General features: G+C 47.6%; 2 protein-coding genes and 1 long non-coding RNA gene across 5 annotated transcripts; 2 read left to right on the top strand and 1 right to left on the bottom strand.

The window, feature by feature from the left end:
• The first annotated feature begins 1 nt into the window (after position 1).
• LOC105934396 (protein CEBPZOS) lies at positions 2–4814 on the top strand. Of its 2 annotated transcripts, none has more exons than XM_036130409.1 (4): positions 2–125; positions 1836–1953; positions 2031–2075; positions 3880–4814. In XM_036130409.1, exons 2-4 carry the CDS (start codon positions 1836–1838, stop codon positions 3981–3983), a joined length of 267 nt encoding a protein of 88 aa, XP_035986302.1. In that variant the 5' UTR covers positions 2–125; the 3' UTR covers positions 3984–4814. The 2 variants fall into 2 exon arrangements, with proteins under 2 accessions (XP_035986302.1, XP_012729801.2); XM_012874347.3 differs by having other exon boundaries at positions 3–125; positions 3901–4814.
• cebpz (CCAAT enhancer binding protein zeta) lies at positions 3826–14359 on the bottom strand. 2 transcript variants are annotated; one of them, XM_036130407.1, is made up of 17 exons: positions 14200–14359; positions 11123–12597; positions 10818–11049; positions 9993–10155; positions 9774–9862; positions 9613–9666; positions 9425–9527; positions 9256–9315; positions 9108–9174; positions 8927–9033; positions 8756–8816; positions 5765–5937; positions 5654–5683; positions 5480–5572; positions 5156–5220; positions 4973–5054; positions 3826–4133 (listed from the first exon to the last, which is right to left on the bottom strand). In XM_036130407.1, exons 1-17 carry the CDS (start codon positions 14314–14316, stop codon positions 3988–3990), a joined length of 3117 nt encoding a protein of 1038 aa, XP_035986300.1. In that variant the 5' UTR covers positions 14317–14359; the 3' UTR covers positions 3826–3987. The 2 variants fall into 2 exon arrangements, with proteins under 2 accessions (XP_035986300.1, XP_035986299.1); XM_036130406.1 differs by having other exon boundaries at positions 5654–5684; positions 5760–5937.
• Positions 5238–5865, top strand: LOC118559864. Its single transcript, XR_004928984.1, has 2 exons — positions 5238–5343; positions 5437–5865. It is a non-coding gene; the product is annotated as an uncharacterized LOC118559864 (long non-coding RNA).
• Positions 14360–16124: the final 1765 nt, after the last annotated feature.

The raw sequence follows: 16124 nt of genomic DNA on the forward strand, positions 1-16124 counted from the left end.
CAGGTGGCAGTATTGCGCGGTAACGCTAGATTTGGCCCTCCTCGGCCCCCGTTAACCGGATGTAGGCTGTCCCGGTATTCTGGACTTGTTTCGGTCGGACGGTTGTGTCACCTGCCGGGCTGAAGGTGAGTTAAAACCGCGGTTAACGGGTTTAATTTGGGTTTAAATGTATTTATTTCCGAACCATTCAGAATCAGTTTTTATTCGTTACCTGGTTCTGTTCGGGTCATCGTTGGCAGAGTCAGGTGTGCCCTGGTTCCGGTGCACACCTGGAGTCAGCAAAACTATATTTAAAGAAGTTGGTTGGATAAAAAAAAAAAAGTGATCTTTGTTACAGATCTGATGGATGAACATGGACATTTCTTACATTTTAGCACCTTTAAAGAAAAATCCTGCTGCATTTAATACTTTAACACTGTCAATCAGAAATAAAAGCGGTCCTGCTAGAATTAAAAATTAATCAATTGCCTATTAGAGATAAAAAATGTAACAACCATTTTATCGGGAAAGCCTTTAAATGTAAAACCTTTCATGATTATACCACCAAAAGTAACAGAAGTACAAAATAAAATTATGAATAGTTAATAGCTAACAGCAGACACTCTTAAAGATTTGGATTCTGCATATTTTTTACCTTAAAGAACCTGAAACTATTGAACATCTTCTAGAGTCACAGGTCATTTTTGGCAGAACCTGCATATTTGGTTGAGCATTAAAATAGAAAATATAACGCCTTCTGATATAAATCAAATATTAACATAAGGATGTCATTGCTAAGGATATTTCTGACATGGTCAATGTTATGATTATGGGAAGATATCATATACATGCATGTAAATAGAAAAATCAAAAACCTTCACTAATATGTTTTAAAAACGAACTCAGAATCTTCTATTGCTCTTTATCTTTTTTTAGCTGACAAATATGGACCTATACAAAAATTTTCTAGTGAAATGTCACAATTTCTTTTGCTTTGACTCTACAAAATGCTAAAAAGTTAAAATGATGAATCATTGCTGGAGTGGGTCTCTGTTAATTGTTGATTTTAAATCCTTAAATACATGTTTATGTGTTTGTAAGAATGCAAAGTGGAGATTCTTATTTTTATGTGTAATTAGTGTTGTGATTAATAAAGCTGTTATTTAAATAAACATTTGGATTTAAGTGATGAGCGTCATCTTCACTGGTGGGTCTGTGGTTCTGGGCTCGACCCGATTTCACCTGCTAGAACCTTGTGAGCTTTGTGGAAGCTGCTATGTGAGAGATGGGGAGATGTTTGGGTCAGGAGGAGGAGGAGAACCATCCAGGCCTCCTCAGAATCAGAAATACTTTAATAATTTTAATGTTTCAGTACAATCGCCATAACAAACATTTCAGGTGGAGACGATTTACTGAGGCCCTGCTGCCAAGGAACCGCCTACACGGTGCCCACAGGGCGCTGCCATTACTCTGTGGAAAGATAGAGGCCACAACAAGGAAGGTGGGAGGGGAAAAACATAACTCATACTTTATCCTATTACAGGATACAGTTTGAGATATCAAGAACCTCTTGCACAGAAAGCACAAATAAGACGAGACACACATAGCAGAAGGTAAACATTGGAGACTAGTCGCGTGTTCATCAGTTTATATGAGCATCAGTTATGTGTGTCTGTTTGGGTGAAAGTGTTTATATCTCCATGAACGCTCTCCAGACGCCGTTGTCCTCGATGTTATCAGCCGACCCGGTTCCTGACCTCCATGTTCTGCTGAGGCCGACCCGGTTCCTGACCTCCATGTTCTGCTGAGGCCGACCAACAGTTCCTGACCTCCATGTTCTGCTGATGTCTCCTCAGATGCCTCCTAAACCCATGGAGCCTCTGGCCAGGAAGCTGATGAAGGGAGTGATAGCGGTGGAGGTTCTGGGCGTCCTGGGAGCGTACGCTCTCTTCCACAGGATGAACAACAGTTCAGGTAGGAACAGAACCTAACAGAACCTATGCGTGGTCAGAGGAACCATCCACAGCAACGTCTGTCTCTTCCTCCTGCAGAGTTCAGGAACACCATGAGCAACAGGTTCCCCTCAGTCCTGGAAGGTAAGCATCCTCCTGATGATGGCGGCGTTTAATGAGCTAAAAGCAACTTTAAAGCTGCTGTAGCGGAGCGACCAGAACCACAGAGTGGAGCGGCGCTGTGGTTCTGGTTCCACACAGACGGGTTATATTCTGCATCGGGTGTCGCTGGGGTCAGGCAGCCATGGTGAGCGGCTGCTGGTCCCTCACCACCTGACAGGTGGAGTCTCAGCAGGAAGTGATGCGCTGCAGAGCTGCACTGACTTCCTGTTGCTCCCTTTATCCTTACCGGGGCGGTTCTGATGAGACCGGCCGTGCTGCTGGGGGTCGACCCAGATTCTGGGTCAGAACCGAGTCTCCTGCAGCAGCTGCAGTGTTATCAGAACGTCGGTGAGAGAACGATGATGGAGGCTGTGGAACGCGTGACAGAATCTAACCCACGGCGTTAAAAGCTGCAGAAACACTGATTGGCCAAAAAATAACATTTAAATATTCAATGCTGTCTCCACGGAAACTGCTCATTTATTTTTAATAGAAAATATCAAACATTTACTGGATAAAGGTGGTTTTATAGAAACCTGTTTCTCAATCTAAAAAAGCCTTTGACACTAAACCATAAAATATTAACCAAACGAAGCAAATTTAACTTCATCAGATCTGGGATCAGTAATTATCTCCTCATGGCCACAGAGGAACCTCCAGGTTCTATCATCGGGTCTCTGCTGTTTTCTCTTTATATAAATGACTGTTAGTTCAGACGTCTGTATCCAGATGTATGCAGACGATACTGTTATTTATAACCATGATTAAAACACAAGTAGCTGAATGGCTGAATCAATCCTGCTTAAAACTTAAAATAAAAGTTTGTGTAGTTTTCTAAACCCAGCACTGCACATCATGTGGAAGATATTTATGTGACAGGAGGGAAAAATAAATGTTCCTAGGCATCCTAATAGACTCTAAACTAACTTTTAAATCCCAGATTAAAAAAAAAGGTGTGCAATAGAATCAAATTTTATTTCTGTTTCATGTCACTCCAGGCAGCTAAAATGTTCATTTACAGTATGCTTCTGTCCCACATCACCTACAACCTGCTCACAGGCAAATAAAACCTTTAGAATCTCTTTACAGACAAACATTTGGATAAAAAACCAAAATATCACCATTGTGCCATTTTACTGAAACATGTTTTTAAGCTGGGAAAATGTCATCAAGTATTGAAACTTCTGTTTTACTAAATCCTCCCTGGTCTCAGGAACCCACTGAGGAACACGAGGGTGAGAGGAGAACGTGTTCCTCTGCAGTTCCAGCAGCTCAGGAGTGGAACTCTGAGCCTTAGAACATCAGAGAACTCACAACATAAAATGTTTTTATAAAGCATCTAAAAAAAAATGGCTCATAACGTCAGACAAGTCAGCACTAAGAGAATGTCTTCCATTACATATATGTCTATAATAGTAAAATAAAATGTTTTATTCTATTTTATTAACCTAAAATCTTTAGTCTAGCCAACATTAATTCTGTATTTTTAAACAAGTTTTGAAGAGTTCTAGCAGCTTTATTTCTTTTTATATTTATATCTGTTGTTTTTAGGTTAATAATTTTAACTTCTGTCCAGACGACAGATGAAAAATAACCTTCTGGCTGATTCTGGTGCTTATTAATGTAAACTGTCCCTGTCAAAGAAAGAAAGAAATAAAATGGCATTCAGAACCAGACGGCCCTGTTAGTTCTCCAGGTTTATAGGAACCAAGCAGAACCCAGCAGAACCGGGTTCAGGGAAACATTTGAGTCTTTATTGTAAAACTTTGTACATGAATCTCTGCAGCGTCTGTCCTCCTGTCTTCAGTTTATTATCGCTCCAACGAATGGGCCGGCGTCTACGGAACCAGAGAGCGGGACCAGGAGGCCTGGGCCGCCAAGCGCCACTGAGCCGCTACTTCCTCCTCCTGAACGGACCGGCGCCGACCCGGGCCCGGCCCGCCGGCCTCCTCTGACCCGACTTCTTCCTGCGCAGCGTCTTGGAGTCACGGCCGTGGATCCAGTCGTCCCTCTGGGCCTCCCACCTCAGCTGCTTCAGGCCTGCAGGACGGAGCACAGCTCAGAGACCCGCGGGTCGCTCACCAGAACCCGAGCAGAACCCGGGTCCTGCTGGAGGTGCAGAACCCGGGTCCCGCTGGAGCAGCAGAACCCGGGCAGCAAACGGACTTCACTTCTTAAAGGGACGGTTCTGGTGCGGCAGCCAGAGATGCCGGCTCAGAATCTGGCAGAACATCCAGAGCCCATCAGAACCTCCAAGCTGGGATCTCTGGCTGCTGCAGGAACCGAGACTCCAGAACCAAAGCGGCGTGGGGTTCTGCTCTGAATGGACCGGTCTGGTAGAACCCATCCATCCAATGTCTGCAAGAACTCCCCAGAGACCGGGTCGCCCAGAACACCTGATACCTTCTGTGACGGGTCCACTTTAACTGTTCTCCTGGTTCTGATTGTTCTGTTCTCCTGGTTCTGATTGTTCTGTTCTCCTGGTTCTGATTGTTCTGTTCTCATGGTTCTGATAGTTCTGTTCTCATGGTTCTGTTCTCATGGTTCTGTTCTCATGGTTCTGTTCTCATGGTTCTGTTCTCATGGTTCTGATAGTTCTGTTCTCATGATTCTGTTCTGATAGTTCTGTTCTCCTGGTTCTGTTCTCATGGTTCTGTTCTCATGGTTCTGATAGTTCTGTGTCTAAACGCTGCAGTGAAATAAAACCCGTCTTTAACTCCATCCTGACCCGGTTTCATCCTGACCCGGTTTCGTCCTTTAAGGAACCGGCTGCTGAGCCTCTAAACCTTCAGCTGCTGAATTGGATCTCAGGTTCTGGTTTAACACACGACCCGGTTGCAGCGGTTCTCCTCCAGCGGGCCGGGCCGATCGGACCTTACCTGCTTTGTCCGTGTTGGACATGGCGTTCAGGCCGATGTTGTCAAACTTGGAGTCCGAGTTTTCATCCAGCAGGGAACCAAACTGCAGGAGAACACGGATCATCAGAACATCTGGTACCAGATCCAGAACTTAAAGAACCGCAGCCCAGAAGGTCCAAAGCAGCGGTTCTGGTTGTGTCTCACCTCCTCAGCAGAAGCAAACATGGCTCCGTCCCTCTTCTTCTTCTTCTTCTTCTCCTTCTTACGCTCTGCACGGATCAGGAAAACAGAACTAGGAAAAGGTTCTAGAAGCAGCAGAACTAGGAAAAGGTTCTAGAAGCAGCAACAGAACTAGGAAAAGGTTCTAGAAGCAGCAACAGAACTAGGAAAAGGTTCTAGAAGCAGCAACAGAACTAGGACAAGGTTCTAGAAGCAGCAACAGAACTAGGAAAAGGTTCTAGAAGCAGCAACAGAACTAGGAAAAGGTTCTAGAAGCAGCAGAACTTCCTCAGAGTTCTGGAGACGAACCCAGAGACCCGGAGAAGTCCAGCTCCTCTGGTTTCCTCTTCCGGCTCTTGGTCCGGGGAGCGACGTCCAGAACCGCCGTCTCCTCGTCTGGACCTGCAGACAGAAAGCAGGTTCCTGTTGGACGACCCAGACCAGCTTTAACCGGGATGAAGAACCGACTGGATCAGAACCGACCTTCCTCCTCCTCTTCCTCCAGCTCAGGAACTGAAAGAGGAAGAAACTGGAATCAGACCCGGATGAACAGAACGTGACCCAAAGCAGCGTCTCTGCATCACCCCCTACCATCATCATCATCATCATCATCAGGGTGGATGAAGGCCCCGCCTTCCTCCTCCAGCTCGTCTCCAAAGTCTTCCTCGTCCATGCTGCCCAGGGACACCTCCTCATCGTCCAGGTCGTCCACATCAGAACCCTCTGAGTCCTCCCGGGCCTTCTTCCCTTTGCTGCTCCTGACGCTCCTGAGGAACACGCAGACGTCAGAACCCAGAACCGCTGGGAGGCAGACGGGTCGACCTCAGCTGGACCCGGAGGGTCAGAACCGGTTCTGTTTAACATTCCTGTCAATGCTTTAATGAATATATGATTGAAACGGTGAAAAACCCTGAATTGGACCTGTGAGGGATTTACCCCCTCACTAACAGATAAGGTAAACAGGCATTTGTTGTTTTTTAAAGTAATTGAGTATTTGGGGAAAGGTTTAAGTTTATATTTAATGTTTGTATTTAATGTAACTTTATGAACTTGTTTTGTTCTCACCACTCTTTTTTTCTTTGAGGTCACCTGGTCAGGTGTTGCCATGGAAGCGCGCCCATGAGCAGTACTAATAAGGACCTGGTGTTGTCAATCAGCCTCATGAGGGAAAATCCATTTTGATTGAGATGGAGGGGAGATGTTTTGGTTTTTGTCTAGGATTTGGAGTATTGTTTTGATTTGTTGAAGTTTGAATGTAAATTGTTTTTTTGTTTTTCCTCTAGAGGTTTTAATGTAGTTTGTTCCCTAAATAGAAATTGTAAATGTTGTAAAGGTTTTCACCCCTATTTCTTGTTAGTTGGTACAGGCTGGTGCTTTAAGAGCTGGGTTGTTCCAATATGGGAGAGTCTGTTTTTTTGTTTGTCCTGCACTGTTGGAGAAAGTGGAATCCCTGCTCCTCTGCTGTTTAATGTAAGGTCTGCTTTTTCACATTTTTTTTTTGCAAATATCTATAAAAAAGAAACGGAGCTCTGCAATTTTTGGACTCAGTCTGATTTTTTTCCCTTTTTGTGTGTTTTCTGCACTATACTGGTCATTTTGAAGTCCCTAAGGTTTTTGCTTTGGCATGCAAATCCTTACAGTACCCAAACCTGGTCTCAGAACCTCAGAAACAGAACCCATGGTGTCTGACAGAAACAGAAGGTTCTGGTTCTGCTACAAGAACCATAATCATCCGGTCCAGACTACGGTGTTCTGTTGAGGTTCTAAAGCTACCAGGAGTCAGGAAACAATGTGAAACGTTTGTTTACAACAGAACCCGAGCTCAGACCTGATCTGGACCACAACAGCAGGTTTACCAGGAGCCAATAAAAAATCTTCATTCATGAATTTAATTAATCTGCCACTGATTTATTACACAATTAAATGTAAACTAAGAATTTCCTCATTACTGTCAGATTTGGTTCCTGTGCTGCCGTGCAACAAACACACCCTCACATCTGATTGGTTAACCCGCGGAGCTCAACACCAATCATCTCTAACTAGACTCGCGTTAGCCCCGCCCACCGACCAATGGCAGCAATTTCACTTTAAAGCCGTAGATCATGGCCGTCCAAACTTTTCAGACATCGGCCAAAATTGTCAAATCAAACGAACTTTAAGGGCTAAAAAAGTAACAATTGTTTTCTTTTAAATCAAAAATTTTATATTTTTTTACCTGCTCAACAAAATATAATTTTAAATAAACAAATAAGTCAGATTTTTGTAAGAAATTAATGTGTAAATCGCCATAGATCCAAAATTAATAAAAAAAAAAGGTTTTGCCATTTAATGCAGTAAAACATGCTTATCCAGTTATCCACTTCCAGAAAAATCGCCGACCCTAGCTATAAGCTGCAGCAAAGGACTTGGAAATAATTAAATGGAAATAAACTTTGATTACATAATTAACAATACATGGAATTTGAAAATATTTCCTTTTTTTAATCTTTATATAGATTTAATAAGTGGGCTGGGCTTAAACTGCTGTCATAAAAGTTGAATGGCCAGAAGTTGACCAATCAGATGAGAGAGTTTTCTTATTACATAACATAATTTTATGTAATCCACAAATTTTACAAAACGGATTTCAAATTTAAAAAAAAATTCTATAAACAGATGCAGAAATGTGATCGCCGTCATCAGGCTCCGGACCAGATGGCTGCAGCTCAGGATATTTTCTAGAGATCCATTTAAATTGGCACATTTTCTGGTCCCCCGTTAGCGAAACTGGAACGTTTAAATACAGGAGATCATCTGGGTTCTCTAACTGGGTTCTCTAAAGAGGTCGCCATGGTTCTGTACGCAGGGTTTCTGCAGGCATCACTAACTCTAATGTACAACTTTAAGACCATTAAGAATGAAGTTTAGGACCATTAAGAAGTTTAAGACCTATATCCTGACATCCAGAAACATCCAGAAATGCATTCGTAAAATTACTCATAAAATGTTTTTTTATTTAAATAAATAAGTAGTTTCACTGCTAAATAATCTTTCCTTTTACTAGAATGACATCAGGATGTGTGGCTACTCTGGCCCCGAGTTAAAAAGGGACTAATTTAAGCGGTGAGACTTCCTGGTTAGAGTGAGACCTCCTGGTTTCACACAAGCTTTGTTGTTTTAAAGTTATTTTACTTCCATTGATCCTTCGGCGCCGTTTGGATCATAAATTTACTGCAAACAGATATTATTCATTAAAGTCCTCATTACTGTAGTTACCTGCTGTAGGTGGAAACTGGATTTGGAAAAGTTTCTTCAGCATGACTTTTAGGAATTATGTTGTTTTTGTGTAGCTTTAATTTTAGCCTTTAGACTTTTACATTAAATATAATAAACGTGTCTAATTCTATTTGCTAAAACATTTACGGAAGCTGATTGGCTTAAAAGACCTGAACATGGTAATTCTATGATTTAAGACTTTTTAAGGCCTTAAATTCAGGCTTTGTGGGCCGTGCAGAACCGGCGCCTGCGGTTCTGGTAGCGTTCTGGGCCCGGTCCGATCGGCTGCTCCGGGTTCTGAACCACCGACTGGAATGGAGACAAACTCACCCGGCGAAGTCCAGGTCCTCATCCGCCACGTCGGTGAAGTACGCGTCTTGCTCAAAGGAATCTGTTCGGATCAGACAGAATCCTGCTCAGGTTCTGGTTTACGGGACGGGTTCTGACCCGGAGAACCTCGTTAGCGCGTTGCTAACGAGGTTCTCCTGGAGGCCATCTTACCGAGAATCTCCTCAAACTCCTCGTCGTCCACGTCCTCCACGCTGTCCTCGTCTCCGTCGGCCCGCTGGCGCCGGTTCTGTTTCTCCCGCTGCCGCTTCTTGAAGAACCTGCGGAGCAGCGGAACCAGAACCTGAGCCACCTGCAGGTGACCGGGTCCAGACAGCGGGGCTCCCACACTCACCGGTAGAAGAAGACGTCCTCCACGGGGATCTGGCTCTCCTCTTTGGACAGGAACTCGGCACCGTTCACTGATGGACAGAACCAGAACCAGAACCCAGAGTGAGAAACGGACCGCGGTCAGAAACGGTACCGCTGGGAGGAGAACTCACCAGGTAAGGAGGAGGCGGGGAACCTCTGTTTGGGCCTCAGAGCTGCAGAATCCGTGTTTTCTGGCAAACAGAAACAAGAAAGCGGGTCAGTACCAGAAACCGGCCCGGTTTCTGGTACTGATCCAGTACAGACGGCCAGAATCTGGGTCCGGAAAGGACGGGTTCTAACGTTTTCCTTTGAGCTGTTTGGGGTTCCTGAAGACGAAGCGATCCAGGAACCGGATCAGCGTGAAGTCTTGGAGCGGGTCACCGGAGTACTGGATGGATTCTCCCTGAGGAGACAGAACCGGTGAAGCAGCTGCAGAACCGCCTCTGGCAGAACCAGAACCAGAACCAGAACCGGAGCGAGGCATTTACCTGCAGGATGGTCTTAGCGAACAGAGACACAGACGGATGGAAGTGGAGAGCCAGCTGCAGACAGGATGGGAAACAAAGCGGGTCAGAACATCAGGCTGAAGCCCACAAAGTGGGTCAGAACGTGGGACCGGACCGGGACCGGACCGGGACCGGCGCCTCACCCGGTGCAGCTCCCACAGCGTGGAGCGGTCGGCGCCGCAGAACAGCGGGTTTCTGTGCAGCGGGTCGTAGTTCTGACAGCTCCTCCCTCCTGAAGGGAAAAGTTCTGCAGTTAGAACCGGGTCGGTCCAGATCCAGACCCGTCTACACTACAGACCTCCACCAGAACCAAACGGGTCATTAAATAATAACCCAGGCTGTAAGAAGCCTTCAGAACCTACCTTCCAGGTTCTGGTGGTGGACCCATGATGCTGCGGGCCGGGTCTCCGGTTCTGCCACACCGACGCCCTGACCCAGTTTGTCTGCGTCCACAAACCGCTCCTCCTCTTCCTCCTCTTCATCCTGGTTCTCCTCTGAGACGTCTTTGAACTCCTCCTCCCCGTCCTGACAGAACCGAGCAGAATCAGAACCAAACCCACAGAGTAACTAATAGGGCTGTGCATAAAAATCGATATAAAGATTAATATCGATATTTTTAAAAACGATTTAATATCGATATTCTGGCTTTCAATATCGATATACCTCCCAACCTCTAGGGGGCGTTATTACAGCGCAACCATTACAGTTCACAGCGAAGGAGAGCAAGTGAGATGAATTTGTGGAACGGCCGACAGGATTTTAGAAGCTCCTTTGTCCCTAAAATCAGATGTTTGGGCACATTTTTGGTTTCTGTGACACGTTAAATGCATTGAAGCAAATGCACTTTATTTTCCTGTTAATATGTCTGTGATCAATAAATAGAACATAAACATAATATTTGGCTGATTTTGGTTATTGAATCACTGAGCATTAATTCAAAGTAATAAATATCGATATTGGAATCAAATCAAGCTGAGCTATGTATCGAGAATCGTATCGAATCGGCTCATCCTAGATGATACCCAGCCCTAGTAACTAACATACAAGCGGTCTAAAAATGACCCAGTTCTGACTTGGTTCAGATTAAATTGAACCAGCCGGGTCAGGCCCGGTTCTGGCCCTTTGCTCTCCCCCTCTGGCCGACCCGGATCAGCGGGCAGAACCCAGCAGAACCGCGGTGTCCTCACCTCTCCTTGCTGCAGCAGGACCCGGAGGCCCGGTTTGGCCTTCATCACCTCGGACACGAGGAAGAGCGCCCCGCAGGCGAAGCCGCCGCCCAGCTCGGCGCCGACCTGCAGCAGCCGCTTGATGAAGGCTTTGACCCGCCGCAGCGCCACGTCCGCCTTCAGCGCCTTGTAGAGCAGGTTCAGGAAGAGGTTCTGACGGGACGAGGCCGCCAGCCCCGGGTCCAGCAGCTTCCTGCGACAGAGAGCGAGTGAGCGAGGAGCGGCGGTTCTGGGGGAACCGGGCCGGCGCCCCGGTCGGGCCGTACCTGTAGAGCGCCACGTAGAAGCGGTCGGACACGCTCTGCTGCGAGTCCAGAACCTGGAAGAGCAGCAGCAGCGCCTGCACGGCCGTGTTGAAGCGGGCCAGGTGGACGACCCGGAACAGCGTGTCCAGCTGCTCCTTCACCTTCTGGTCGCCGGCGCCGGCGTACGGGTAGGCCCGGTTGACGCCGGTCAGCAGCGCGCTCAGCATCTTGGACTCCACGTCCTTCTTCTGCACGCAGGCGCGGAAGAAGGAGAAGTAGAGGGAGATGAGCTTGGCGGCGAGCGGCGCCTCCTGGTGGCTGAGCATCACCTGGCTGAGGAAGCAGACGGCGTAGTACTGCGCCTTGGCGCCCACGTTGGGCCGGAACATCAGCCGCTCCACCTCGCAGCACACCACCGCCTTCATGTTGGGGTGGCGGTGCAGCAGCGTCTCCAGCAGGTGCGCCGCCCGCGCCGCCGTGCCGTACGCCGGGTCGCCCAGCTTGTTGACCACCTGGACCAGCAGCGCCGCCTCCTGCTCCGGCCGGCAGCTCAGCAGCTCGTGGGCGGCGGCCAGCGCCTTGGCCTTGGTGGCGGCCACCGTGTCGCGGCCCACCTCCTCCAGCGCCGCCACGAACTCGGCCACCTGCAGCTTCAGCCGGTGCTCGAAGAACCAGAGCAGCAGGCGGCGGTCGCGGGCGTCCCGGTTGCCGCTCGCCCGCTCCTCCAGCAGGTGGAAGGGGCGCTGGGCGAAGGGGCGGAGCTTGCGGGCCTCGGGCAGCAGGTTGGACAGCAGCAGCTCCCGCAGCGTGTCCAGCGCCATCAGGCCCATCCGCCGGCTGCCCTTCCTCCTCACCATGGAAACCAGCGCCTCCACGTGCTCCAGCATGTGGACCGGAGCGTCCTGGATCAGCAGCGTCATGGCCGCCATCCTGTCCGCCAGCACGCCCGACGACACCACCGTCTTCATCCAGGCCGAGTTGGCGCCCTTCTGCAGGTTCTTCTTGGTTCTGAAGAGGTCCACCTCGGCCTCGTAGAGCCGCTGGGCCAGCGCCTTGTAGCGCGACACCAGCGCCGGGTCCTGCGGCGCCTCCGTGACCTCCGAGGCGTACTCCAGGTCGAACCACTTCCCGCCGGGCTTGATGAGCAGAACCTGCCGCGGCTGGAACTCAAACACGTTCAGGTTCTGCTTGGACTTCTTCCCCGCAGGAACAACCTGAACGTCTTCCTTCTTCTTCTTCTGCTGCTTGTTAACCGGAGCGCTGGACGCCTGATCCGCCGCTGTGGCCGCCGCCTTCCCGCCTTTCTGCTGGTCCGTGGCGGCGGCGGCGCCCTGCGGCTCGTCTGGGAGGTTCTGGAACCCGGCATGGTTCCGGATCCCCAGCTTGGTGATGAACTTCTCCAGCTCTCCTTCCTCCAGGTCGTCGATGGCGTTCTTCATCCCTCCGTCGACGAGCTCGGCCGAGTCATCGATGCCGGCCAGGAGGATGAAATCCGCCTGCAGACGGAGAGAAGGGCTCAGAGACCCCGCCTTCATTCACCTTCAGCTGTTCTCATTGGCTCACAGCAGCAGGAGGCCTCGCCATGGCAACAAGACGGCTGGTTGCCATGGCGAACCCTCCTGTCCATCTAACAGGAACTGTGGAAACTGGACCAGCACCAGAACCAGCTGGGATCAGAGAAACAGAAATCACTTCAAAACATTGTCATTAACGCCGCCTACTGGCAGACTGGCGGTATTACAGCGTTTGGACCGGAACCGCAGAAACGGACCAGAACCGCACAGACAGACCGGAACCGCAGAGACGGACCGGACCCAGATTTAGGTGGAATTGTTCCTAAGTTCTGTCTCAGAGATGCTGACGGTGGAACCTGGACCGCCTCAACCAGCCTGGTTTGGACCTGCGGTGCTGAAGCCCGGCTGGTTCTGATGACAAAGTTCTGTTAATCAGAACCGGGCCACAGAACACCAAACATAGGTTCTGTAAGCGGTTAGTGGTCCGTTAAAGACCCGGGTCCAGTTTGGTTTCATTCATCAGTGGGTTCTATCAGAACCATAAATGAGTTGGACCCACATCTAGAACCCGGGACGGTCCAGAAATCTGTCCGGACGCATATGTGACTGAAGAGTAACCGGGTCAGAAGTTCTGCTGGGTCCAACTCATGAGACAGCACCAAGCTGAACTGGACCTCTGGAGTTTTCTATTATTTTTATCATCTGGACTAAAACTCATCGGGTCCACTTCCATCTCCCACCGGTTCTGCCCAGGAGATGGAAGTGGACCGGGCCCAGCACCTGGAGGTTCTCCACAGACCCGGTCCACTCTCTTGGACCTGGAACCAGCAGTTTAGTCCCTTTAAACGGGTCCAGGTCCAGTTCCACCCGGTTTAAAGTTCATGGACCCAAACGTTCTCCGGTTCTGGTTCCAGCAGAGAACCCATCAGCTGAGAGCATGAACTGGTACCAGCTGGTACCAGCTGATCCCGGCCGTCAGAACCCGTGATAAGATGCGCTGTGACGTCATCGCGCCCACCCTGACCCACTGGTTCTACTGGTGTACCGGTACACGTGAACCCGGTTCTGTGCTGCAACACAATCTAGTCGGAACTCCATCCGGATCCAGATTAGGAACCGATGAAGAACTGATGTTGTGCCGCCGAACCCGTCCTGCTGCAGCTCCTCTACAGAACAGAACCAGAGATCCAGTAACGAATCAGAACTTGTTGACATCTGGTGATAAACTTCTTTTGTCACTTTGGACCCGTTTCTGGTTCTGTAGAACCCGAACTTCACCGCCGAGTGTGAACAGCCCAGCCGGTTCGGAAACATTCTGGACCGACATTCCTTCAGAATTCCCGGAACATAACTCGGTCCGCCCAGCATGTCGGTCCAGATGGGCAGGTTCTGATCAGGTTCTGATCAGGGCCTCCCCCCCAACTATGGGCATCAGAACCTCTGACAGGGTTCTGTTCTAACGGAACCGGGTCGGTGGGGATTGTTTTGTTCCAGCTGCCAGCCATGAAGCGAGGAAACAGATCAAGCATCGTGAGACGCCCACAAACCGAACCGGGCCCGAACCCAACCGAACCTCAGACTGACCTGGGTTCCTCCGAGCCGCAGCACCTCCTCCAGGCTGAGCTCCTCTTCTCCTGCCGCCTCCTCCGCATCGCTGTTCCCCTCCTGCCGGGACTCCGCGGAGCTCCTGTCGTCCGCCATGCTGCCTCCCTGCTGCACAGCGTGGTGCGCACTGCGTGGCGCGCAGCACCGGAAGTAGACCAGGGGGACGTTTCCGGGGCAGCGCCCCCACAGGCCAGGGGAAGAAGTGCATCTCAGACACCATGTAGTTAGCTAACCTTCAGTTACCCGCTCTTCAACTTTTTAACCTTTTGGACCAAAGTAACTCTAACAAACGGATGCGTTAACATCTAACTAATTCTATATGTCCTACCAGACCAAATAAAAACTCTATTTTAAATTTGTTTTCTGATTCAGTGGTTAATAAGTGGAGAACCACTTACCTTAAATGCCCTCTATGTCCTAAAGCTAAAGAAGTTCATTTCCAAATTCCCAGTAACATTTTTCCATCTATAGAACTATTAAGGCAAAGATTCAACTTTGATACCAACACCTGTACCTTTTGTGACAACGACACTGAAACTACAGGTCATCTCTTCTTCTATTGTGTGTACACTGGTACATTTTAGAGAAACTTTCAGAACTGGATCTCAACAAAACTTTTCCTACATCATCCCTTTAAAAGAGAAGATATAATATTTGGAACCGCCCACAGAGACAGAAGAACCGACCTCATTCTTACCAACCTGCTGATATTACCAAATGGAGTAATAGAAAACCTGTGTTTTCAGCCTTTAAAAACCTTCTAATGGACATCCACTTCAGAACCTTAAAACTGATAAAAACCAAGCATGGAAAACAGCTCCTGAACGCCTATATGTATCTTAATTTTTTTTTTTTTTGAGAACTAATGCCCTATTGTTGTTTTTGTTTATTTGTCTCCTCTGTTTGCTTTTATTGTGTCTGATTTATTGTTATCTTCTAATATGTGTGCCTTAAGATTGTAAGACCTCATTTCTTTATATATGTACATGCCACGTGATATTTTACATTTGTTCAAATCTTTAATAAAAATTAAAAAAAAAGGTACCAGATCCGCTACCTACACCTGCTGAGCGGAACCAGAACCACAGGCAGTGTTCTTAAGGAGAGAGAGAGAAAAGAACTGAGAACAGTTTCACTAGAGACAGGGCCAGTGACGTCAGCTCCGGGTTCTGTGGAGGAGTATGAAATTTACTCACTAGTAGGAGAAGAAATCTTAATGTTTTCTCCCATTTCAGAATAAAGTCAAAATTAGATTTCAAGAGTAAAGTGAAAATGTTGACCAAAGTGCAGAAATTATCTCGAGCAAAAGACAGAAGGCTGAATCTGTTATTCTGAAATTTCCACCCACATTGAAATAAACTTAATCTAAATCAGTTTTTTACTCATTTCTCGCTCATATACAGGCAACTAATTTCTCTAAGTGAGAAATTAATCACATTTTATAGATTAGCAGAAACCGGTGATGTTTTAAAGCCAGTATTTCTGCTAATTATTATTTTTTTCCCATCTCCACCTAACAAGAACACTTAAGATTAAAATGTTGTATCAGACCAATAAAAAAGCAACATCTTTCATGAAGAAATGGGGGTTTAATGCAAAGTATGTTTAACAGCAGCTGAAATGTGTTTTTTTTTTTTCAAAATATGCTTTTAATTTGACAAACAAGCCTCTTAGAAGTGCATATTTAATTTACTAAATATGTGTACATTGTACCGTTTTTAGGGAAAAAGGTGTGCATGCACTTTAATTTTTACATTTATCATCATTTCTCTTTAATTTTACAAACAGACAAGCAGTAAAAATGCTCCCTCCTCATTTTTCTTTTTTCCAGGTGACCTCAGAGTCAGGTTGAGCGTTTAAGGGTTTTTATTGGGAAGATGTGGAGATTTCTGGGTTTAGGATAG

This window comes from Fundulus heteroclitus, unplaced genomic scaffold (genome assembly GCF_011125445.2).
Source record: "Fundulus heteroclitus isolate FHET01 unplaced genomic scaffold, MU-UCD_Fhet_4.1 scaffold_36, whole genome shotgun sequence".
NCBI classification, from domain to species: domain Eukaryota; kingdom Metazoa; phylum Chordata; class Actinopteri; order Cyprinodontiformes; family Fundulidae; genus Fundulus; species Fundulus heteroclitus.

Bases quoted from the DNA above. Each gene is read 5' to 3' on its own strand.
- cebpz (XM_036130406.1), bottom strand. From the start codon at position 14,316: ATGGCGGACGACAGGAGCTCCGCGGAGTCCCGGCAGGAGGGGAACAGC. The intron at 8,817-8,926 runs GTAAGATGGCCT...TGATCCGAACAG, and splicing joins GGAGTTTGAGGAGATTCTCG to ATTCCTTTGAGCAAGACGCG. The intron at 5,221-5,479 runs GTTCGTCTCCAG...TGATCCGTGCAG, and splicing joins GGACTTCTCCGGGTCTCTGG to AGCGTAAGAAGGAGAAGAAG.
- LOC105934396 (XM_036130409.1), top strand. From the start codon at position 1,836: ATGCCTCCTAAACCCATGGAGCCTCTGGCCAGGAAGCTGATGAAGGGA. The intron at 1,954-2,030 runs GTAGGAACAGAA...TTCCTCCTGCAG, and splicing joins CAGGATGAACAACAGTTCAG to AGTTCAGGAACACCATGAGC. The intron at 2,076-3,879 runs GTAAGCATCCTC...GAATCTCTGCAG, and splicing joins GTTCCCCTCAGTCCTGGAAG to CGTCTGTCCTCCTGTCTTCA.